The sequence below is a fragment of the Myxine glutinosa genome, chromosome 9 (assembly GCF_964187855.1).
Source record: "Myxine glutinosa chromosome 9, kmMyxGlut1.1, whole genome shotgun sequence".
Taxonomy (NCBI): Eukaryota; Metazoa; Chordata; class Myxini; order Myxiniformes; family Myxinidae; genus Myxine; species Myxine glutinosa.
The window spans coordinates 62,291,390-62,316,892 of NC_136269.1; the positions used below are offsets into that span (position 1 = coordinate 62,291,390).

Sequence of the window (25,503 nt, forward strand, 5' to 3'; positions counted from 1 at the left end):
TGATCGGATGAAGTTTTGTACTTGTCGAATTATGACGTTGCAGCGACCCATGGGTCCCCCAAGCAAGACCGGCATCAGAATCTCCTTGCTCCAGCCGGTGACGTCACCGGCGCCAGAGTGGCTGGTCACGTGACCGCCAAAGCGTGCCGCGCGTGCGGGTATAATGAGCTACACCTGTGGATCACGTGACCACCGAAGCACGCCTCGCTTGAGAGGCGTGGCTTTCGGTTTCGGTTTTTGGGTTTTGCTTTATAAGGCAGCCCGATAAACGGGCTTTACAGTGTTCCCGAGTTGGTTTTACGAATAAATATCTTCTCGGACGAGTTTGTGCCTTGCCATCCTTTTGTCCGTATCATGCTGGAGCCCGGACTCCTTCACTGGTGACCCCGAATTTGAACACGCAACCCCGACTGCCCCCGCACGGATGCGGGGGCTGCGAACGGACACGGCGAACACGCCCTAGCCAGGGAAGCCAACTAGGCTGGTGACGCCGGCTTCTCCCGCACGGCTTCGGGCGCAGTTTCGAACGCGGTTTCGAAATGCTGGAGTTTCGGAAACAACGACGGCCATGACTGAGGTTCGCGCACCGCGCTCGGCAGCCTCCCCCGAGGCCTGGACCAGCCCCTCGGTTGGCTCACCCGCTTTTCGCGTGCACCGCTCGAGCCTTCTCGGCACTGCCCCCACGCACTGCAACCTCGGGAGGCCCGCGAGGAACCTTGGCAGCCTCCCCCGAGGACTTGCCCGGCCGGCAGCCTCCCCCCGAGGACTTGCCCGGCCTCTCGGCCGCCCCCCCCCCCCCCATCCTACGTCCCCCCAGCACTCCGCGCGGCGGAGTATGTCTTTGTGCGCCACGACGCGCACCGGGGGCCGCTCCGGCCACCTTACGACGGACCCTTCCGGGTCCTACGCCGGGACAACAAGTCCTTCATCGTCATCATCGGCGGCCGGGCGGACCGGATCTCGCTGGACCGCCTCAAACCGGCCCACATGGACGTTGGCCAGCCGCCACGGCTGGCTCTGCCACCGCGGCGCGGCCGCCCCCCCCCCCCCCCGTCCACTACACCCCTCGTCTGACCATCCACCACCACACCGGACCCCCCCCCCCCCTCCCGCGACCGGCCAGGGGTCGTTTCGGTCGGGTCATCCGGACCCCCCTCAGGTTGACCTCCCTGGACCAAGTCCATTCTGGGGGGGCGTGTGTAGAGACCCATGGGTCCCCCAAGCAAGACCGGCATCAGAATCTCCTTGCTCCAGCCGGTGACGTCACCGGCGGGGATCCCTGGCGCCAGAGTGGCTGGTCACGTGACCGCCAAAGCGTGCCGTGCGTGCGGGTATAATGAGCTACACCTGTGGATCACGTGACCACCGAAGCACACCTCGCTTGAGAGGCGTGGCTTTCGGTTTCGGTTTTTGGGTTTTGCTTTATAAGGCAGCCCGATAAACGGGCTTTACAGTGTTCCCGAGTTGGTTTTACGAATAAATATCTTCTCGGACGAGTTTGTGCCTTGCCATCCTTTTGTCCGTATCATGCTGGAGCCCGGACTCCTTCAACGTCATAATTGAGGCAACCATGACAATATGACATCATCATCATCAACATATTGTCGCGTGATCCCTTCGGTTAACACCGTAGGACCGCGGACGACCGAACGGCTTCAATGGAGGCGACGATCAAATACGGATTCGGCTATAAAAGCACGGGAGGAAGAATGAAGGGGAAGATGTGCACGCACGTACCTATAGAGGGAATGAACACAAACGGGAATCCGGGGCAAAATGTACAAAAATAACAGGTTTATTTCGGAACCCAAGAACAAGAAAACGCGACGATAAATAAATGTCCTAAATCGGGATGTCCACACAACTCACTTCGGATACGAGACAAAGGAAAATGAATGAAGGAAAATAAAACATTATGGCTTGTATTTGTGAAATGTGGTGCGTCTTAACTGTCTGTAGTCTGCAGTCAAGGAATCGTCGGCTCCAAGCGCGCAAGCCCGCCGCGGCTTCGATGTCGGCGGGAAACAGGCCTCGGTGAGCGCCTGTTCGCACGCTGTCAGGCCTCACCTAGCGCCTCGCTGCAAGCTCCTCGTCAGTCGCACCTGAGGTCCCGTCCACTCGCACCGAAAGCACCGAGCACCACGACGAACCAAAAGCACCAAAGGTCCAACACAGGGCTAGCGATCTCCACACGAAGCCGATCTCCAACACAAGGCACGAAGAGAACTTTAGGGAAGCACAGAGAGAGACAGGAATGGAAAGTGCCAGGGAAGAGCACGGGAGGAGGGAAGAGGGCGAAACGCCGGCGAGTCAGCAGTTTTATCACTCGCCCTGTGACGTCAGTTCTTTCTCCCCTCCAACCAGCGCGGTGACCCTCGTCTTCCAGAATCTTCCCACTCCGCTGGCTTCCTCCCATTGGCCGAGTGCTTCCCGCCCACCATGTCATGCCACCCTCGTGGCCAACCACCAGTCCTTCCCTTCCCTCCAATCACGGGGCAGTTCTCTGTCCCTTCCACAGACCAATCACAGTCCTCCTGGGCATGGCTATAATAGCCTGCCACGAGGCTCGTTGCTAGGCCAGCTGGTGGTGTGGCTGGCTGCGGCCCATGCTGATGCGGCGGTGCCCCGATCTAGCTTCCTGCCTGTTTTCTTCCAAGGTCATTGTTGTAAGGGAGGGGAATTATTTAATGTGTGCACAAAGGACCTATCTAAGTGTTTATACGAGTGCGTTGCCATAATGGACACTGGGTTGGCGACAGAGGGGACGACAAACGAAGGAATTTTACCCATAATCCTTGCACTTTTGGCACGCCCCGCCCGCTCGTGGCGGGGACACCAATACAGCTTATACCGACATCCGGGCTAAACATATGTGTGCACTCCACTATCTTCCGCTCCATTCCTCATCCCTCAGATCGGCAGTCTGCAGCCTCCTCACTCTCTGCAGACCTGGACAAAATCACAGACTGGTCAAACAAGTGGAACATGCCTTTCAATCCTGACAAATCTCACACTCTTACTATGTCTCTCCGAAAAGACCGACTGGAAAACCCTCCCATCTACTTTCTCAACAATCCTCTCCAAGAAGTTCTGTCGCTCAAGCTTTTGGGTCTCACTATCTGCCATGATCTTTCTTGGGAAAACCACATTTCCAAGCTGGCCTCCAAAGCCAGTCGCCGACTGGGCATCCTCCGTCGTGCCAAGTCCTTCCTTGGCACACCTGAGCTCCTCACCACATACAAGGATTTAATCCGCAGCAAAATGGAATACTGTTCCCCCCTCTGGGCCGGTGCTCCTGCCTCACACCTAGCTCGGCTTCACGCTGTTGAAACCAAAGCTTTCAGAATCATTGGAATCTCCTGTGATGAAGCTAACTCCGATGGCCTTTCACTCACTCACCGCAGGCAGGTCAAGTTGGTTGTCTTTCTGTCTTCTACCGACTCCTCTCCGGCCTTGCACCCCCAGCTCTCTCTGTGCTCTGTCCCCCCCCCCCCCCCCCCAATATTCCTTCAGGTCGCACAAGATCTGCCTGCAACCCTCTTATGGTTAAACTGCCAAAATCTAGGCTCTCTGCTCACCTTCACTCTTTCATTCCCCTTTTCTCCCGCCTCTGGAACAAACTCCCCCACTCCCTTCAATCCCACTCCTCCCTCCAGGTCTTCAAAACAGCTGTTGACCACCATCTCTTATCTTCCCCCATTCAAAACCTTGATCTTTTCTACCCCCGCTAATTCTCCCCAGATACACTTTTTTTGAAATTCCAACTTCTTTCCTGGAAGTCCTTCTTTCCTGGACACGTGACCCATGACGTCCTCTCTATAAAACTGATTTCAGAATGGGATTGAAATTATTCAAAAGTTCAATTTAAATTTTTTGGTTTATAACAATATATATATATATATAACAATATATATATATATATAACAATATATATATATATAACAATATATATATATATAACAATATATATATATATAACAATATATATATATATAACAATATATATATAACAATATATATATAACAATATATATATATAACAATATATATATATAACAATATATATATATAACAATATATATATAACAATATATATATAACAATATATATATAACAATATATATATATAACAATATATATATAACAATATATATATATAACAATATATATATAACAATATATATATAACAATATATATATAACAATATATATATAACAATATATATATAACAATATATATATAACAATATATATATAACAATATATATATAACAATATATATATAACAATATATATATAACAATATATATATAACAATATATATATAACAATATATATATATAACAATATATATATAACAATATATATATAACAATATATATATAACAATATATATATAACAATATATATATATATATATATATATATATATATATATATATATATATACACATGTATATATATAATTATATATATATATATATATATATATACAGTCACGTGAAAAAGTAAGTACACCCCATGTAAAGTTTTGACTTTTTCAACATATTTCAACATACAGCTATTTGATCTTCATTTCAACAATATTGATAGATAAAGCTGATACAATATAACAAATATCATGAAACATTTACATTTTGTAGTCCATTGTATAATTTAAACATAAATGCAAATTTAAACATAAATGCAAACTGTCTGTTTTTGTCTGGACAAAATAAATATGATTTTCTCTGCAACCATTGGTCCGATTGACAGGAAATTTTCACCAGAGGTGCAACTCCACCTGTAAAAAATTTTTTAATGATAATTATGACATCATAGGTCACATGGTATGGGCGCCATCTTGGAAAAACCGAAAAACTTTGCACCTCTATATCTCTGAGAGCGCTGCATAGAAAAATCGAGACATGGCTCATTGTAAAGAACTCTCCATTGGGGAATAAAATATGTTAATGATGATGTCATCGGTGCCTCCATTATGACTTCATAATTCGACAAGTACGAAACTTCATCCGATCAAGAAGAAATTTCTTGAGCGTCATCTAAGGATAAATTGGTAGAGAAAAAATAATAATGGACGTCATTGGTCACATGGTTCGGCCGCCATATTTGGAACACAAAAGCCTTAAAAACCACTGAAAACACATCCTGGCAAGGGTCTGCAATCTGATTGCTCTTTCTAGTTAACACTTGTTCTCAATGGGGAGTACTTGACATGGGCCAAGTTTCATTTTTTTCCGTGGAGAGGTTTCGGAGAAGAAGAGGTCCAATGTTTTTCTCTTTTTCCAACACAGCTGCCATACCACATGACCGATGGCATCATAGTTATCATTTCAAAAATCTCCATGGGTAGTAGCTCGTGTGGAATTTTTTGTGTCAATCAGACAAGCGGATGCAGAGAAAAGTAATTTAAAAGCAAATATACGTCCAAATGGGGCGGAAGTATAACATACAATAATAATAATAAGAGGAAGAAGAAACAACAAACACAAGAACGGCACTTGGTAACAGGCATATCTCCGCCAGGCTGAACAGTGCATGTTTTGTATCCCACTGATTGGGTCTGAATCAAAATGTACTCGTCTTGTTCTTGTCACCTAACCACTCATCCACCTAGTTTTGCCAAAATGTCATAATCCGTCCACATTTTAAAATAGAGCGATATATTGTTTTTGGCCCTACCACTCAATGGTGAAAAATCACTAGAAGCAAAAAGAAAAAAAAGAAAGAATCTCGTATCCGGATACGGATCTTCACCAAAATTGAATAAATTCTTCCTTGTCGCACACCGAACCTATCCACCAAGTTTCATCAGAATCTGTTCATATTGAGATATTCTGTTCACAGCCAGAGGCAAACAAACAAATAGACAAAACAAAGAAACAGGGTTGAATACAACCTCTGTCCACCATCGGTGGGGGAGGTGTCAATAGGGTACCAGCCAGAATTGCTTGGTACCCTAATAAAAGATTGTAAGTAGTATAAATACATAAATTCAAGGTTTTACTGCCATTTTAGACAGTGCCTATTACACCACCATATCTAATGTTACATACAAGTTATTCGTGCCTGTTTGTGTCCTTTATAAACGTCCTTAACAACAGTAAGTTTCCCACTTGGAATGATGTTCAATTTTGTTCAACTGCCAGACATGCAGACAGAGTAAAAAATATCATCTCACTCCTCTCTGCGCATGCTCGGTCAGGACAAATTCAGAGAAAAATTACTGTTAAACGGCAAACTTGCCTTCCCATTCTTTTTCCGATTTGTGTTCAAAATATAACATTCAATTTAAGCAAGTTGTTCCTCGATCATAAACTGACAAGAACGGACATGAACAAATTGCTTAACCCCACTTTTCACTTCACATGCGTGGGTAATGATAATACTAAAACGGCAGGGTAATTATAATACTCTACTTAGTAATCACCCTTCTTTCGTTTGATTTGAATGCATTCACAAGCAACACAAGAGGGAAATCCAAACAACTTACCACTGTCTTTTTATGATGTTGATATTTTTGATTGGTTTTTTTTTTCCTCGCTATTTTTCTCGCTATCCCTACATAGGAAGTCTAATGACTTCCTGAAGTGTCAAAACAATTAGATTTTGGGGCATTTTGAAATCTAGCACTGAAAAAAGTATTATTCAAATTGAGCTTGAGTTCATTACTTAGTGGTCACATGGAATATTAATGTCGAATGAGATTTTCCATTTTCTTATCACAAAAGAAAACTTCAGGTGGCCTATTCTGGGTCAAAAACGTACCAGACGCTCTCCAGACAATACTTCCAGTAACTTGATGAGCATCCGGCCATCGCGTAGATCTGTGTAGAGATCCGAAATCCGACAGGAGACACGAGCCAAGTGCGAGTTCACCCACTTGGTGAAGGTTTTCTTTTGCACAGCTTCACGCTCATCTGCAAAGTTAAATTTGCAAATGTTAATAGACATGGATGGATGGAGAGGATCTGCAAAAGGTAAAAGTAGCATTAAAATTTTCTAATTAATGGCTTAATTTATATACTATAAAGGATTGGTCTTTCTATTAGCCAAACTCCAAAGAGACAAAGCGGATGGGTTCATTAAAACTACAAAGTGACAAATAGTGGATTGGAAAGCAGAGAGATCTTCGATTAGCTTGCACACACCGATAACGATTAGCTTGCACACACCGATAACTTAGCTTTACTCGCTCATGGCCAAAGTTAATGAACACAGGAACCAACAGGAATAATCACTATTTCAGTTTTATAAAATGTGTAAAAACAGTACACACAGGCAAAGAGCACATAAAACAACAACTGTTAGAGAAAAATGAAGAACAAGAGGACATCCCGATCGAAAAATAAATCATGCTTATTACTATATATATTGTCACGGTTGTAAACCCCAGGAAGGACAAAGTGCATCCACATTAAAGTAAGTTATGTCAGAGTGTTCCGTTTACCTAATAAGTATATGCAGTCGTGGCCAAAAATATTGGCACCCTTGCACTTTTTCCAAATAATGCACCATTTCTTCCAGAAAATTGTTGAAATTTAAAAATATTTTGGTATCCACGTATGTATTCCATTGGTTTGCAGTGGAACGAAACAAAAAAAAGCTGAAAAAAAACTAAATCTTAGCTTATTCCACACATAAATCCTAAAATGGCCCAGACAATATTATTGGCACCTTTTAGAAGTTGTTAGAAATAATTAGATTTCAAGCAGGTGATTCTCCTTTACTTTGGAATTGAACTCACCTGTGGAGAGTTGCAGGTGCCTGCAATATAAAAATCACTCATTCCACCAGTTTGAATAGTGAAAAGGAGTCATTCTGCTGTTTTGTGTTACTGTGTGTACCACAATGAGCATGGAGAAAAGAGAAACAAAACCAAAAAAAAAAAACCCAGAGAATTGTCTGAGGAGGTCAGACACAAGATTGTAGCCAAGCATGGACAATCTCAAGGCTACAAGTCCATCTCCAGAGACCTTGATGTTCCTGTGTCCACCGTACGCAATGTTATCAGGAAGTTAAAGGCCCATGGCACTGTAGCCGCAAGAGAAAACTTGATCGAAGATTGCAGCGAAGGATTGTTCGAATGGTGGAGAAAGCACCTCGATCAACTGCCAAACAGATTCAAGCTGACATTCAGACACAAGGTACGACAGTTTCAACTTGCACCATCCGTCGCCAACTCAATGAAAGGGGGTTCTATGTTAGGAGACCCATGAGGAGCCCACTGCTGCGAAAGCCTGACTGGAGTTGGCCAAAACATACCTGAACAAGCCAAATTCCTTCTGGGAGAATGTTCTGTGGACAGACAAGACAAAATTAGAGCTTTTTGGTAAAGCACATCTCTATGTTTACAGAAAACAAAATGAAGCCTTCACAGAAAAGAACACCTTCCCCACAGTCAAGCATGGAGAAGGTTCTGTGATGTGATGGTTTGGGGTTTTTAGAGAAAATCGAGTTATTTGAAAAACGTGCAAGAGTGCCAATATTTTAGGCCACGACTGTATATCATATTAATGTGGATCCATAACCATTGTGAATATTAGCTTCAGTACATGTTCTTTCCTTTATACACCCTGGACTCAAACCATTTAACACCAACCCTGCACACACAGCATGCCATTTCCACCTTATTCTTTTCTGCTCTAGTGGAGAATCATGTGCAATAGGCTCCCCAGTCCACTCAAAGGACATCACCAATGCCTCCCCTCAACAGGAATCCATCAGTTACTGAAGTGGCAGGTACGTGCCAATTCTCTTCCTCCCCCTCCCCCCCTTCCTTCCCCCCCCCCCCTTCCTTCCCAGGGAAATCCATCAGAGGCTCCGTCCCACCAACAGGGCCACGTTGCCGGGCAGAGGTATGGGACCCAGCCAATCACCAGCGCTGAGGGTCCACCCTCATGGCCTCTGCACCAATGAGGGTCCCAGAACCATGAGAAAGGGGATGGGAGGAGTGAACGGGATAAAGGAAGAAGTGCAGAGGACTCGTCATTAATTATTTGGTCATTACCTATTAAGTATATATCATATTAATATGGATATATAAGCATTGTACATCAGGCCTGTCTGTCTTTCTGCAGGATAAGTCTGTCATTCCTCCATTATTATTCACTTGAACTTGGGACTCATGTGTTGCCAAGGATGACCAGCCTTGGCACTGCTTGAAGCACGATTTTTCTCCCTTCAGCAACTTGAACCATCACACTCGTCTTTCTTTTTCTCTCTTCCTTTCCGTCTCCAATTCCCTACACTCGCTTTCTCCACACTCTTCATTCCTTTTTGCGCAATTCTTTCTCTTCGCGTCACAACACACATCTCTGCACCAAACCCTACACACCTACGCCTCAGTCCGATTGCTCGCCTCACTGCCCAATGCCCATACACCTCACCATCGGATGCCAGTTACCATCGGAAGAGGACATCACAATCTTGCATAGGCTCAATAAAAACGCAATGAAGCTGCTTGTGTTTGAAGCCTTCTAAACCCATTGGCTGTAGAGTTGGCTTCATTTGTCAGGAAGAAAAGAAAAAAAAATCATGTGTCCCACCATGTTGTTTTTCTGGTAAGCCAAAGATGTCTTTTTAAGTCTCATTTTCACAATTTGATTGCGTGAAGAGCGCAAACTGTTCGGCAGATTTCTCATCATCCAGGGAAGCCGTCCTGAGCTAGTACCAAAACTAGAGGAGACAATAGGAGAGTACGAGATGTCAGTCGTGCCACGTTTCCTTTGCACTCTTGATGGCTCTCTCTATATCCCAACGGACAAAGCCAGACTGATGCACGCTCTTGAAGAAGCCAAGGCTCAACTGTCTCAATCTGTTCCTGCTCTTGAAAGAGCATCTGAGGGTTCTCCACCCCATGTTTTTATTGTTGACACAATGGCTGTGCTGCAGGGCAGGACGAAAACACCGACCATGCGCAAGCTTTCTGATCTTCAACAGGCATTAATCGAGCATATTGAGATGATGATGGTTGGCTACAATGAGGGCAGAGTGGTATTTGACCGTTACCTGGAACAGTCTTTGAACCAGGCACGCCAGAAGAGAGCAGCAACGTCCACCAAATTTGAAATTCACCCAGAAATGAAGCTCACCATGTCTCTCAAAGAGATTATATCTTCCTCAAAGACCAACAGTAGACAGACAACCATGTTCGCCCAGGGGTTGCTTGAAAAGTTTGCCAATAACAGGGCCTTCAAAGCTGGTTGTTGTGTACAGCAACAAGATAAAGGGCTAAGACTTTGAATAAGAACATTCACATGAAGAGAGCAATACGCTTATTCCGCACCAAGTCCTGCCATCTGTAGCCAAGAACGCTTGGCGTTGTCATGCCTCTTCTTGACCTGGTCTCTCATAGTCAAATTGGAGCTCGAACTCGCCTCAAGTTCTTGACCGGTAAGGGCACAAAATACAGAGAAATTGATGTGGTAGAGCGAGTGCAAGTAATTGGACGTCACAAATGCCAAGGACTCATTGGCCTCAACAATTTCACCGGTGCTAATTGGGGTAGGAAAATTGTGGGTATTTCCACCAAGAAGACCTGGGTTGGTGCCTACATGAAGTTTGAAGATGACCCAGCAATCAACTGCTTCAGGGTGCTTGGTGAAGGTCCTATTCCGAGTGTCCTGGTCAATGGCGAATTGCCACCACAGGTCGAGGGTTTGGAGCAGTTCATCTACCACGTGTACTGCTTGGTAGGTCCCACAACCCTATCAGCTCTAAGATGGGAAATATATCGTTTCAATAACTTGGAGGGAGAGATGTTACCCTCCTACTCGTGCTGCCTTACCACCACATATCACACGTGCAAATTACATTGCCATGCGTGATAAGTCATACACTACCAACTGTCCGACTCTTCCTCCCATTGAAGAAAATGGTTGGAATGTTAAGGTGTTTATGTTCCAGAGGTGTCTCGACCTGCCCGCCCCTCGAGCTGTGATTGAACTGATGAAATGTGCATGTAAATCAGGGTGCAAAGTTAGGTGCAGCTACTTCAAGAAAAGACTTCCCTGTACTTCTCTATGTAAGTGCTATGGCAGCGATTGTGGAAACGTCATTAAGGATGATAGCCACGGGGATGACGATGAGGATGATGAATAAATCAGCAAACAGTTGAATGTGATGATGATTGATGTGGACCAGGACACGGATGATAAGTAATTACGTTCTTGGTTTAGATTTTTATTTTTAATATTACTATGTACTTGTGTAAATTTAAACATTCTTAGTTTATCAAAAAAGGACAAAGCAGAGGTACATTGCCAATTTTTACAACAATTCTTGCAAAGCATGTTCTTCATTTGAGTTGGATTACATTGTGAAACAAACCCAATAATAAAGGTGTACATTGTTATTGGTATTTTCATCGCTGGATCATCTCAGACAGTTGTTTAAATCGGCTCGCTTGATGATGCACTGTGTAGATCGCTCAGGATGTGTCATTTATTGACTCATGTTCATAAAAAAAAAAAAAGTGAGAGACGTCGATTTCTTATTTACCCAAGATAAGCGCAGGGTTATTACAGGGTGGGGGTCCATTGACGGAACACCCCCCCCCCCCCCCACATGCCCAAGACAGGGGGTCAATTAATGTATGTCACTTCAGAAGTGTCAAAAATGGATTCAGCATCATCAAAAACCCCTAAAACGACTAAGATTATGAAAGTAGGTTAATTTTTAAGCGGAGCTGGTCCCGGGAGGGTCATAGGGCAGAAAGGGCCCCCTGAAAGGGGACCCCGGGCAAGGAAAATTTGAACCCCATCATTTCCCTATAGTTTGACCCCAATTCAATACAGAAAATCAAAAAAAAATCAATTTTAGCACGAAAATCATACGGGAGCTACTTTTAAGAACACTTCATACCACACTAATAGGACATTCCCCTCAAAGTAATTTCTGAGCATGCTGGATATCAAATGAACAATCTCGCACAGATCTGACTTTGAATTACGTCAATTTCCAGAAGCCTGATATCCAAATCTTTCATGCTACTTTCTATCACATTTGAACCCACGATATCTAAAATGGCTCCAATTATATGTACAGTATGTCAGTTCTACAGGAAGCAATTAGCAATAATTTGTATTTTTGGACGTTTCACTTCCTCAAAAGAATATTAAAGTTTTTCATTTCTGGTAGTTTGGTTCCTAAGTAGTGTAGATTGAAGTACTAGTCTTGCACATGAAGGCCAGCGTTGATCTGCATAATTGAAGGACAGGTATCATGGATGAAATCAACAGGATGTTAATTGCAGTATGATAACCACCGTGGGAAACAAGGGGAAGCTGATTTTTGGACAAAAATTATAAAGTGCATTTCCAAGAATGTGCCACAGCACATTGCCCACCGAAGGTCAGAGAAGGATCCTCCCCCACCCTCAGGGTGGGAGTGCCTGCTGGTTAGTTACAATAAACATTTCAAGGTTACAGTAGATAGGTATGTACTTGAAAGCAACAGAATACTGTCATAGTCACTAAATAATCAAGATTTTACTTTATTATAGAAAATTGCAAGACTTTGTCAGGAGGGATATACTTTGGCTGGAGAAACTTTGTCAATGGAAATGGAACATTGTAATAGGTTTTCATCGTTGCTTTTACTGAGAGCCAAATGGTTTTGGAAGGCTTTGAATAAAAGAAGTTGGCACACTATTTGATTAATCAAGCTACAAAAGCTAGCAATAACGAACATCAATGAGAGAACCTTGAACCCATAATCGGATATAATTTTAGTTCATCTGACAGCTGTATTTTCCGAGATGATTCAGCCTCACATAGATCCAAAAGGAAACCTTTACAGGGCTCTCTAGTTAGTGCACTTTACAATCTTGCATCATTCTAATCAGATTTACTGCTTTAACTTTATTTATGGGTGAAGAATTAACTGTAGAATAGTTCAGTTGTTCAATGTCTAACTTGGACTGTGGAAAACACACAGTTGATAGAAATAGAACATGTTGATGGTATTTGGGTACCAATCAGTCTTCAAACAAACCAAATACCAAGGAATAACTGCTGCAAGAGAAACACGTCTGCATTAGCATGACATCAGCACATCCTACATAGGAAAACCAAATGCATCAATGCCAAGCAGATGATATATCTACAGTAATAAACCAAATGTTATTTCTGTCTTTTAAAAATATTTTACAACAAGGGAAGTTCAGCCCACAGAAGTTTATCGAATGCAAGTATCTTGCACATTTATGAATAAATTTTATGGTGGAACTCATTGACACAACATCACATGTAGTTGGGACAAACAGTCAAATAGTGGATACATCCCAAAGTTGTACTCTTGACCTTTATTCTAACTCGATCAACCTTTTCAACAGCGAAACATATTTTCTACACTGCAAAGGCTATTCTAAACTGTACAAGCTATTCTAAACAACAAGAAAGCATCCCAAAATGAAAAGTCCGTCCACATCCGCTTTGTATTCATACCAAAATGACAAAAAACAACAGCTGGAAAAGAAAAAAAACATGATACTTTTGGTCCCTCAGCTTTTGGGTGGTATGAGGAATAGATACTTGCCATCTGCGAAATATGAAAAATAAATATTGAATCGTTTTTGAAATATCCATACACAAGCCAAGTTACCAAGATGCTTGCCATGGCAACAAAATTCAGCCAATCACCGCCGGGATCTAATCAGGTTGAGATAATGTCATGCAGAATAGATACACTACATGACCAAAAGTATGCGGACACCACTTCTAATTAGTGGATTCAGCTGTTTCAGCCGCACCCATTGCTGACAGATATATATAATCAAGCAGACAGCCAAATCTCAATAGACAAACATTGGCAGTAGAATAGGCCGTACTGAACAGCTCAGTGACTTTCAACGTGGCACCGTCATAGGATGCCACCTTTCCAACAAGTCAGTTCGTCAAATTTGACCTGCTAGAGCTGCCACGGTCAACTGTAAGTGCTGTTATTGTGAAGTGTAAACGTCTAAGAGCAACAACAGCTCAGCCGCAAAGTGGTAGGACACACAGCTCACAGAATAGGACCGCCGAGTGCTGAAGTGCATAGCACATAAAAATAGTCTGTCCTCGGTAGTGCAAACTGCCTCTGGAAGCAACGTCAGCACAACAACAGTTCGTCGGGAGATTCATGAAATGGGTTGTCATGGTCGAGAATCCGCACACAAGCCTAAAATCACCATGCGCAATGCAAGGGTCGGCTGGAGTGGTGTAAAGCTCACCGCCATTGGACTCTGGAACAGTGGAAATGCATTCTCTGAAGTGATGAATCCCGCTTCACCATCTGGTAGTCCGACGGACAAATCTGGGTTTGGCGGATGCCAGGAGAACGCTATCTGCCCAAATGCATAGTGCCAACTGTAAAGTTTGGTGGAGGAGGAATAATGGTCTGGGGCTGTTTTTCATGATTCGGGCTCGGCCCCTTGGTTCCATTGAAGAGAAATCTTAACGCTACAGCGTACAATGACATTCTAGATCTAGACGATTGTGTGCTTCCAACTTTGTGGCAACAGTTTGGGGAAGGCCCTTTCCCGTTTCAGCATAACAATGCCCCTGTGCACAAAGCGAGGTCCATACAGAAATAGTTTGTCGAGATCGGTGTGGAAGAACTTGACTGGCCTGCAGACAACCCTGACCTCAACCCCATCGAACACCTTTGGAATGAATTGGAATGCCGACTGCAAGCCAGGCCTATTCACCCAACATCAGTGTTGCCACAAAGTGCACTTGTTTGTGCACAACCACAAAATGCACAACGTCACGAATGAACTTTTTTCTTTTTCTTTTGGTATACAAGGTGAAGGATCGTGTAAGAGCTAACATTAATCACAAAAAAAAAAACACAGACTCATAAAACATGATAAAGGGAGCGGGAGACAAGATGGGGAGAGATAGGGAAGCACACAAGCACAACAGTAGAGAACAGGGACATCGGGATATCTGTGGGAGGGAAAGGGCTTGGAGGGAGGGGGGCAGGGGAAGGGAGGGGTGGGAGAGGTAAAAACAAATGGACAGTGCTACGACTTCAAAGAAAGAAGTCGGTATTTCAAAAAAGTGGATCTGGGGTGAATTAACGGGGGTAGAAAAGATCAAGGTTTTGGATGGGGGAAGATAAGATGGTGGTGAACAGGTGTTTTTTAAAGACCTGGAGGGAGGAGTGGGATTGAAGAGAGTAGGAGTTTGTTCCAGAGGCAGGAGAAAAGAGGAATTAAAGAGTGAAGGTGAGTAGAGAGTCTTGATTTTGGCTGTTTCACCAGAAGAGGGTTGCAGGCAGATCTTGTGCGACCTGTAGGAATATTTGGGGAACAGAGCACAGAGAGAGCTGGGGGAGCAAGGCCGGAGAGGAGTCGGTAGAAGACAAAGACCACCAATCTGCCTGCGGTGAGTGAGTGAAAAATTGTGTGTAGTTTCAGAGAAGAAAGCAAATATCTATTTGGGGGGGGGGGGGGGCTCAAACCCGGACCCACTTTGACCACCGCATACACCCCTTTGAACTTCGATTTTCTTAGTGCCGTGAACAAACTTTGGTACATCATGGGTGATGAAGGTTGTGGTCAAGTTTCATCGAAATAGTGTGTTGTTTCAGAGGACTTGTGGCTGAATGGAAGCAAATTCCCGCAGCAATGTTCCAACATCTAGTGGAAATCCTTCTCAGAAGAGTGGAGGCTGTTATAGCAGCAAAGGGGGACCCAACTCCATAATAATGCCCATTATTTTTGAATGAGATGTTCGATGTTCGGGTGTCCGCAATATGAAAGCTAAATGTTCAACAGCTTTTGAAATATCGCATACACAAAAGTACATGGGCAGGTCGGTCAGTCAGACAGAGCTCATTTTAATGTCCCCAGTCTGACCTTGGCTGAGTGGCAGAGAAATAAAGTTGGTTATTAGTTAGGCTTTTCCACATTCTCTGAATGAAGGTTCATTTAAAATTTGATAACAAAAGCTCAATGATCAATAAAACGACTCTTCGACGGAAGTATCACATTTTTACCCGCATGACATCTGACCTTTGAACTTTGATGCAGAAATCGAATCAGTCCATCCTTTCATCATAATATATACTTATACCAAATTTGGTAAAAATTCCATCACTGGTTCACAAGTTAGTGCAGTAACAGAATTTTTACCGAACGTGACTTCCAACCTTTAACCTCTTGACCCCACAATCTAATCCATTTATCCCTAGATCATTATACATACTTGTACCAAGTTTGACTTATTTCTCTTTAGCTGTTAAGTTATCAGGGTAACAAAAACCCATTAAAGACTCTGACCTTTGACCTCGACGCGAAAGTCTGATCAGTTAATCTTTGCATCATAAAACATACTTATACCAAGTTTGGTCAAAATCCCATCACTGGTTCACAGGTTAGCAAGGTAACAGAATTTATATCTAACGTGACCTCTGCCCTTTGACATCTTGACCCCAAAATCAAATCAGTTCATTTTTACATCATTATAACATACCTGCACGAAGTTTGGCATGGATCCCTTCAGCCACTCAAGTTATCACAGGAAGGAAAACCGATCACGAACAGGTGCACAGACAGCCCGAAAACGTATGGCCTCCGGCAATTTAGTCAGCAGAGGCATAGAAAAAAGCTTAGTGCTGAAATAGGTCAAGTGATGAGGTATATACAGGCTAAACCTCGTTTTTCTCAGCAACCACATGCCCAATTGAGTCGAAACTTTCAGGACAGGAGCGACACCCACGTAGAATGTTTACATGATAATTGTGACGTCGTAGGTCATGTGGTATGGCAGCCATCTTGGATTAAATGCAAATAATGAAATATATATTTATTGGAAAACGCTGAATGGAAAATTTTGAAACTTGGCACATTGTCAAGTACTCCCAATGGGGAACAAAAGCATCATAATGATGATATCAGTGAAGTTGTATATCAGCCATAAATGTTTTAATCAAATGCCTTATCCTAAAAATCTGAAATTGCATGGACAATAACCTATGACACATTTGTATGAAGATATTAAATTTATGGCATCATAGGCAGGGCCGTCTTAAGGCATGGGCACACTGGGCAGTTGCCCAGGGGCCCCAAGTTGCCCAGGGGCCCCACGATTCTAGGGGCATCATGCTGCCATATTGTTCATGAGAGATCTTTTGGCAGAGTGGATAATTATCGACCTCTCGCTGGAAAGGCCTGGGATTAAGTTACGAAATAAGACTGTAGCAGATTACATTTCATTTTTTATGCAAATGGTATAATATACATTAACCTTATTTCATTAAGATTTCCACTCATTTATTCACTGTGTAAAATACGAAACAAGTTTCACTGCGCGTCCCGATTGACATTTGTTGAATGACGTCACGCATTTCTCTCAAATTTATTCCAGCAAGCGCCATCAGCATTTCACAGCGCCAACTATTTGTCTCGTCACTTTTGTGAATTGTGAATAGTGAGCATCTTCCATTCTTATGTAATAAGGTATGTACAGTTTAAATTCGGTGTCAATTATAATGCATTAACAACCAATATTCACCCTTTGCTACATCAGGATTCAATGACTGGAAACACAGCCCACAGAATCTTGTTTCTCACAGTCTGAGAGTCCTTTAGGTGCTTTTTTGCAAACTCCAAGCGGGCTTTCACGTGTCTTTCACTGAGGAGAGGCCTCCGTCTGGGCACTCTGCCATAAAGCCCAGATCGGTGGAGTGATGCAGTGATGGTTGTCCTTCTGGAAGTTTCTCCCATCTCCACACAGGATCTCTGGAGCTCAGCCAGAGTGGCCATCGGGTTCTTGGTCATCTCTCTTACCGAGTCCCTTCTCCCCCGATTGCTCAGTTTGGCCGGGTGCCCAGCTCTAGGAAGAGTCCTGGTTGTTCCAAACTTCTTCCATTTAAGAATTATGGAGGCCACTGTGCTCTTGGGAACCTTCAATGCAGCAGAATTTTTTTGTGGGCCTCCCCAGATCTGTGCCTGGACACAATCCTGTCTCTGAGCTCTGCAGGCAGTTCCTTCGACCTCATGGCTTGGTGTTTGCTCTGATATGCATTGTCAGCTGTGAGACCTTATATAGACAGGTGTGTGCCTTTCCAAATCATGTCCAATCAATTGAATTTACCACAGGTGGACTCCAATGAAGGTGTAGAAACATCTCAAAGATGATCAAGAGAAATGGGAGACACCTGAGATAAATTTCAAGTGTCACAGCAAAGGGTCTGAATACTTATGTCAATGTGATATTTCAGTTTTTTCTTTTTCATAAATTTGCAAAACTTTCTAAAACCCTGTTTTGTCTTTGTCATTTTGGGGTATTGAGTGTAGATTGATGAGGGAAAAAATGAATTTAAACGATTTCAGCATAAGGCTGCAACATAACAAAATGTGAATGGGTCTGAATACTTTCTGAATGCACTGTATATCGAATGAATGTTTTCAAATGAATTATTTTGAAGGACATTAATATGAAGCTCTCAGACTCTGAGTGGCACCAAGATATGCTTGTCTAATCTGCATGAACAAGGCTCTGCATTCTTGAAACCATTTGCAAAAGGCTTGTATGTCCTCTGTGACTCCTCGAGGTCAAATTGACCATTGTAAACTCTGAACATATCTTTCCTTTACAGCAGAGGTCAAATTAACTCAGTAGGTGGTATAGAACAAACATTGATAATTCTGTCCCCTCCCCATAGATATGCAGAGTGTACATTTTTTATGTCATATGCCATGTGGTTTGGCAGCCATATTAGCATTAAAGCCGATTATTTTTTTTTTTAAACCGTTCTCCGAAATCACTTCACGATCAATGTGAAACCTGTCATGCCTGGTAAAAATGTGATCTTTCAGAACAACTGAAGGGATTTAAATCAAACTTTATTTTTCGGACAGTCATCGAGGGCATCTACCAGTTGTCACGGGCAGGAACTACGCAGAGGCATATTGGTGACGTAGTCGCATTGCTCTAGTTCCACCAAGTGATTCAGTAAAATGGGGTGAAAAAACAATTTGATGCATAAAGAACAAGACAAGAGATTTAACAATGCAGAGCCTCACCAGGGTAAACAGATTTATATAACACAAACACACACCACACACCAATATTTGCAAAATTTTGAATGCAATTTCTCCAGGTGGGCTGCGAGTGTTCCCAAGGCCCATTATATAATCCTGATTACTAGTCCAGCACACTATATTCACACTATCATTCATTTGTTTGTGAAATAAATGTTAGCTCTTTCACGAGCCTCGATTCAGTATACTAAAAAAAAAAAAAAAAAAAACCCTGTGGATTAAGGGCAAAATTTCCAAAGGTACATGGAAGAAGGGCAAGTGGTTACAATAAAACTTTCATATCTGAAGAACACTTGGATGAATTAAAATTTGGATGTACATTTTATTTGTATTGTATTTCCAAAGTAAATTAAATTATTAACCAATCATAGAATAATTTGTAGAGTAGTATTGTTGTGCAGTAGTCTCTAAGTTAGACTTTCCAAACTATAAATTAAATTGAACCTGTTTGGAGCTCAGGGACACTGATGCAACTTCCTTCGCAGTATGGGAAGAGGTCCCGGGGCCCGAGACGTAGGCTTCTTCCCAGGCCCAGGTGGGTTTTCACATCACCCGAGCCCCATAAAAACGTTGCACAAAAGATGGTTTGCTTTCTTACGGAGGGAGCCGGGAGCTAGAAAAATGGGACTTGGAAGAAGATGGAATCAAAAGCTCCAAAATTGCCAGGCCACAAAGAACCGGTGAATGGCAGAATTGCAACCTTTGATACTTGGGGCTGCAGAATGACTTCAGTGGGACCACAAAGATGATTGGAATAATTGATGCTGCAGGACACAAGAAATAGGATGTCTTCCAAATAATTCAAGACTATCAAGCTGAGGTGCCCATTTTTATTTAACAACACCTCTAGGAGCTGTTTCTTACTTGCTTACTTTACTCCATAGGCATTTCTCGGTAAACTTTTCTAATGGTATCATTATGTAGCATGATAATGCTTTGCAATCAATTTTTGGCTTCAACTTGTGTTCATGTAGACAACGCTCATCAAATTATCGCATAAAATTACTTTGATAATTCACTCAATGGATTTTTCACCAATTAAGCATGATAAGAATGTTCGAAGCAATTGGTTCTGTAGATCAGACAAAAGTTCAAAGCAACAGCATTTAACAATGCAGGAGCTCAGATCGTACAGAGATTATAGTAGATCTGAGAACCAGCCAAACACATCACTGTGACAAACATTTTAAAAATAAGCATCTGTGCATTTTAAATGCAAAAATTATAACACTATTTCAATGCTGCGCAAAGCTATGGGCCGATGTACCTTTATTATTTTAAACGCCATTAGATGAAGCAACATGGACTACAGTAGATCTAGTCATGAACAAACGTTTGAAGAACAAAAAATGAATTTTTCGTTAAATTAGACAACTTTGTCCAACTGTGCGAGTCAAACTCGTAGGCCCTGCAGCACATCTCAGACCATAGGCTCGACTGGCCAGATAGGCGTGTGACTAAGACCACCCAGCTAGCTGTGCTAGTCAAGCCTGTGGCCTGAAGTGTGCAGTGCTCAAGGCCCAAGAGAAATGCTGTGAATGTTAACTTGAAACAAAATGTACTATGGCAATGTTAGACTTTGTTGTAATTTCATTATTGAATGGCACTAGAATGGCACTCGGTAGAGCGCATATCTCCGCCAGGCTGAACAGTTTGTTTTGTATCCCAATGATAGGCCGGATCTCGATTCAGACCTGAACCAAAGTCTAATCGGCTTGTTCTTGTCACCTAACCAACTCATCCACCAAGTTTAGTCATAACTCGTCCATAACTTTTTTTAAATATTATGTTATATAATCGCTTTTCACTCGATCGCTCGATCCCTCGATGGTGAAATATCACTTAAAAATTAAATAACTCATATCCGAATCCATATTCAAATCTTCACCAAAATCGAATCGATTAGTCCTTGTTACACACCCAACCTGTCCACCAAGTTTCGTCCTAATCCGTCCATAACTTTTTGAGATATCGTGCTAAGTATCGCTTTTAGCCCCATCACTCAGTGGTGAAGAATCACTTATAAATTAAATAAATCTCGTATCCAAATCCATATTCAGTTCTTCACCAAAATCGAATCGATTCATTGTCAAACACCCAACCTCTCCACCAAATTTCGTCCAAATCCGTCCACAACATTGAGATATCTTGCTATTTATAGTTTTGGTCCTATCTCCCAATGGTGAAGATTCACTTTAAAAATTCTACTAGCCGGATCCGAATCCGGATCTTCACCAAAATCTAATCATTTCGTCCTTGTCACATACGCTACCTCTGCCAAATTTCGTCCAGATCTGTCCACAACTTTTTGAGATATCTTGTTTACAGTCAGACAGACAAACAAACAGACAGACAGGGGTGAAAACATAACCCCCATCCACCTTCGGTGGTGGAGGTAATCATTAGAAAGACCTTTTGATTGCAGAGTGTTGCTTGGGTATAGTGATCGCATATTATATCTGAGAATTAATGATCTATATAAAAGTAGATCTGTGTGCAGACACACAATCATACAGGGATCAATTACAACAGATCCTGTCTCTCTTTGGGAGGGCGAGCCTAATTAGAAGTGAAGCCACAATGAAGTAACACGACCTGGACTTTGTAATAATATCCAACAGCTGGAATTACCAATGGAATCTAAATTTAATAAACAGTTATTCAGCAGGAAGATGTTTGCCGTTTGAAGACATTTAAATTTAAATAATTCAACCAGGAGAAAGATTGTCAAGCAACTGTATCAGAAGGCAAAATAAATTGAGTTTTCAAAAACAGTGCTGTCGAGTACTTCAAAACACTCCTGAAGGCAAAAATGAGAACACTCCTTCCATGGCACACTGCTAAAACATTAACTAGTCCAACTTCAACGACTGCACACCATTATCGGTCAAAATTTTGATTTGAGTGATAATTAATGCATTTTAATTCGAGGCTACAAGTCAACAAAAGTTGAAAATTTTGAAAGGGGGTGTATGTAGACTTTCTATACACACTGTCCGTATATACATACACACACATATATATATTGTTGCGAATATGGCATTTGGCCTCCATATCCGCTTGTAAATATTCCCCTATTTCCCCAATACTCCCCAACTATCCCCAATCCCCCATTCCCTAGTCCCATTGCCTGTAAATAACACTCTGTAGAACCGACCTTCCCCTTTTTCCCCCATTAAATGTCGTGCCCAGGTTCACCGCATCTCACGTAGACAACTATAGGACATCTTGCTAGTTATTCTTAGTCTATGTCAGTTAAGGACTCGTTTCCATTAATTCTGACTCTTCGTTGCACCAGAATGTGATCGTATGGCACCAGTAGTGAGTTTAGGACCTCCCCTTACCTCCTCCCATCTTCCCCATGAAACAACAACAACAACAACAACTACAACTACAACTACAACTACAACAACAGAGGAGAATGGGGGCGGCGCGGCGCGGGGGAGTGTGCGTCCTCACACCGGCTCGGTTAGCCGCCATTGACCATGCGCTCCGACGGGGTTACCACGAAGGGGCTCCCTGTCAGCCCCTCGTCAAGGGCGGAGCCGGTAACCCCCCCGCACACACCCAATGAGAAGCAACGGGCCGATTCCATCTGGGGCGGAGCTAACGAGCCGAGGGCGTGTCACTCCCCGCCGGATATACGCGGCCACTTACCGGACGTGACGTCAGATGCGCCCCCAGCTTGAAGAAGACAAGTCACCACCTCCGAGCGCTGAGTGAGACCTCCCGCATCTTTGGACTGGAGCGGGTCGATTCTGTCCTTGAGCCAAGAGTGCACCTTGAGCCATCGACTACCCGCTTTCCTTGCCATCAATCCCCGTGTGAGTCAGTTTTGTCCCGTTTATCTGTCGTCTGTCGGGGCTAATATAAGAGTGTGTCTAAGTGCCTGCCTTTCTATGCTGTCCCTCTTGTCGTTGTAATCTGACCTTCCGCCCTAATATAACCTCCTCCGGAGGTCTTGAGAACCGTATCCCTGGTGTCGTGTCATTTTAATCCCAGCCGTTGTGTCCTTTTCCTTCATTGATTTAGCGTAGCGCGACTCGGCAACGTTCGAGTATAATCGGGTAACTTGTGCGGACACGGCGGCCATTCCGCTCGGCCCACCATAACATATATACATATATATATATATATATATATATATATTGTTACAGATACGACTTTGATGGTATGGTGGGCCGAGCGGGATGGCCGCCGTATCCGTACAAGTTACCCGATTGTGCCCGAATGTTGACTAATCGCGCTACGCTGGCTCAATAGGAAAGAGAAGACACCCGGCTGGGTTATAATGACACAATACGACACCAGGGTTTCGATTCTCAAGTATATTCGTACGGAAAAAGGTTAGATTACAGGGGCTAGAGGTATATTACAGGAAGACAGGCACTTAGACACACTCTTATATTATCCCCGGACAGACGACAGACACACGGGACAAAATGCTGACTCACACGGGGGTTGATGAAAAGGGGAGGCAGGTCGCGATGGCTCAGGTGCACCTGGCTCAGGGACAGAATCACGTACGGTGGTGTCCAGAGATGCGTGAAGGTATCACAGCGCTTGTGGGTCGCGACTTTGGTCTCAAGCTGGGGAGGTCGCTCAGCGCTCGGGAGGGTGGCGTCTTTTCCTTCCAAGCTCGGGGCGCATCTCTCGTCACGTCCGGCGCGGGGCCGCGTATATATCCGGCGGGGAGTGACACGCCCTCGGCTCGTTAGCGCCGCCCCAGATGGCATCGGCCCATGGCTTCTCATTGGGTGCGGGGGTTACCGGCTCCGCCCTTGACGAGGGGCCGACAGGGAGCCCCTTCGTGGTAACCCCGTGGAGCGCGTGGTCAATGGTGGCTAACCGAGCCGGAAGGAGGACGCCCACTCCCCATGCCGTCACCGCGCCGCCCCCCTCTTTTGTTGTTGTTGTTGTAGTTGGCGCTTCTTCATGGGGAAGAGATGCGGAGAGGTATGGGGAGGTCCTAAACTTCCTAACAGGTGCCATATAATCACATTCTGGTGCAACGAAGAGTCATAATTAATGGAAACAAGTCCTTAACTGACATAGATTAAGAATAACTAGCAAGATGTCCTATAATTGTCTACGTGTGGTGCGGGGGACCTGGGCACGACATTTAATGGGGGGATGAAGGGGAAGATCGGCTCTAATGGGTGTTGTTTACAGACAATGGGACTAGGGAATGGGGTAAGGGAGAGTTGGGGAGTATCGGAGAAAATAGGGGAATATTTACAAGCGGATATGGAGGCCAAATTCCATATTCGCAACATTGCACCCTTCTCTACCCTCGGGGCGTCCCGACCCGATAAATTTTTACCTACTTTAGTGTGGCACGCAATGTAGTTCCCTCTACTATTAACTCTACCCTGAGTGCGACAGTTTTACAGATATTCACAAATGAGTAAATATGTCCCCCTGCGACGTTGCACCCTTCTCCTCACAGAAACACACCCACAGGATAACCGAATCCGGAAAGAATTCTCAAACTAAACATACAGCCGGTAGGGAGCATTATTTACAAGACTACGCTGCTATTTACACTACGATCCAGGACCTGTTTTTGGAGGAACACATGCAGATGTTATGCATAGAGAGAGCGCGCTTGCCAACATCGATACACCAACCCACGAGTGCTCTGTGGCCGACGGCCTTTAATAACGTGCAGAGCACCCTTTCCCGAGCATCAACAGCACCACCCCACCACCAATCGGTGCAGTCACCATTGTTCATTGGAATAAAAATAACTTCAACAACTCCTAACCCTGCAGGTGTCTCTTGCTCTTCTTGTGGTGCACTTGGTGGTGTTAACTATTAGTGGTTCACCTGTATGGCATAGGTGCCACGTTGATCCATAGGTCCTTCCACGGGTGGTGCTTGGCCGCAAAAGAGCTGCGGTCCATTGTGGGTGGCCACAAACATTGCGGTCCATATGGTGTATCGATCCAGGCAGCCAACAGCGAAAGTGCAGGCCCACAACTGCGCAGCCAGCACCTCTCTCTCCTCTCTCTCTACCCCAAAGCCAGATCCTCGGAGGTGGGAGACAAAAGAAGAAACAAGTGAGTAAGGTGGTAAGGGCGCAAAAGTGCACGCAATATAAGGTAATGCACACTGGGGGCACATGGGAACCAGGTGAGACAGGTACGTTCCTATCGTACGCCCCCCCCCCACCAGGTAACCTACATGGCCCCTCCCTTACCCCTTACTGTATCCACAAAACACAACACTACCCATAAACATCTACTTTACAAATCAACAAACATCCCTACTGTCTTCCCCGTTCCTCCCATAAACCAAATTCGTCTTCTCTCCCTCCTAACCAATCAAATTTGCCATTTTCAACTCTCATCAAAATTTGCCATCTCCAACTGCACATCAAAATTTGCCATTACCAATTCATCATCAGTCCCTCCTAGGGAGGGAGAGATGGAATCACCCCAATGTCTCATCCACGTCGTGATGCG

The 25,503-nt window shown here is 43.8% G+C and overlaps 1 protein-coding gene across 3 annotated transcripts in view; it reads right to left on the reverse strand.

Annotated features, from left to right (window-relative positions):
- Window positions 1-25,503, reverse strand: part of SPTBN1 (spectrin beta, non-erythrocytic 1) — a 221,542-nt gene that overhangs the window by 95,680 nt on the left and 100,359 nt on the right. For all 3 annotated transcript variants that reach the window (XM_068129086.2, XM_068129087.2, XM_068129088.2), the window contains exon 3: window positions 6,769-6,920. In XM_068129086.2, coding sequence (XP_067985187.1) covers window positions 6,769-6,920 — 152 coding nt within the window. The remainder of the gene's footprint in view (window positions 1-6,768; window positions 6,921-25,503) is intronic.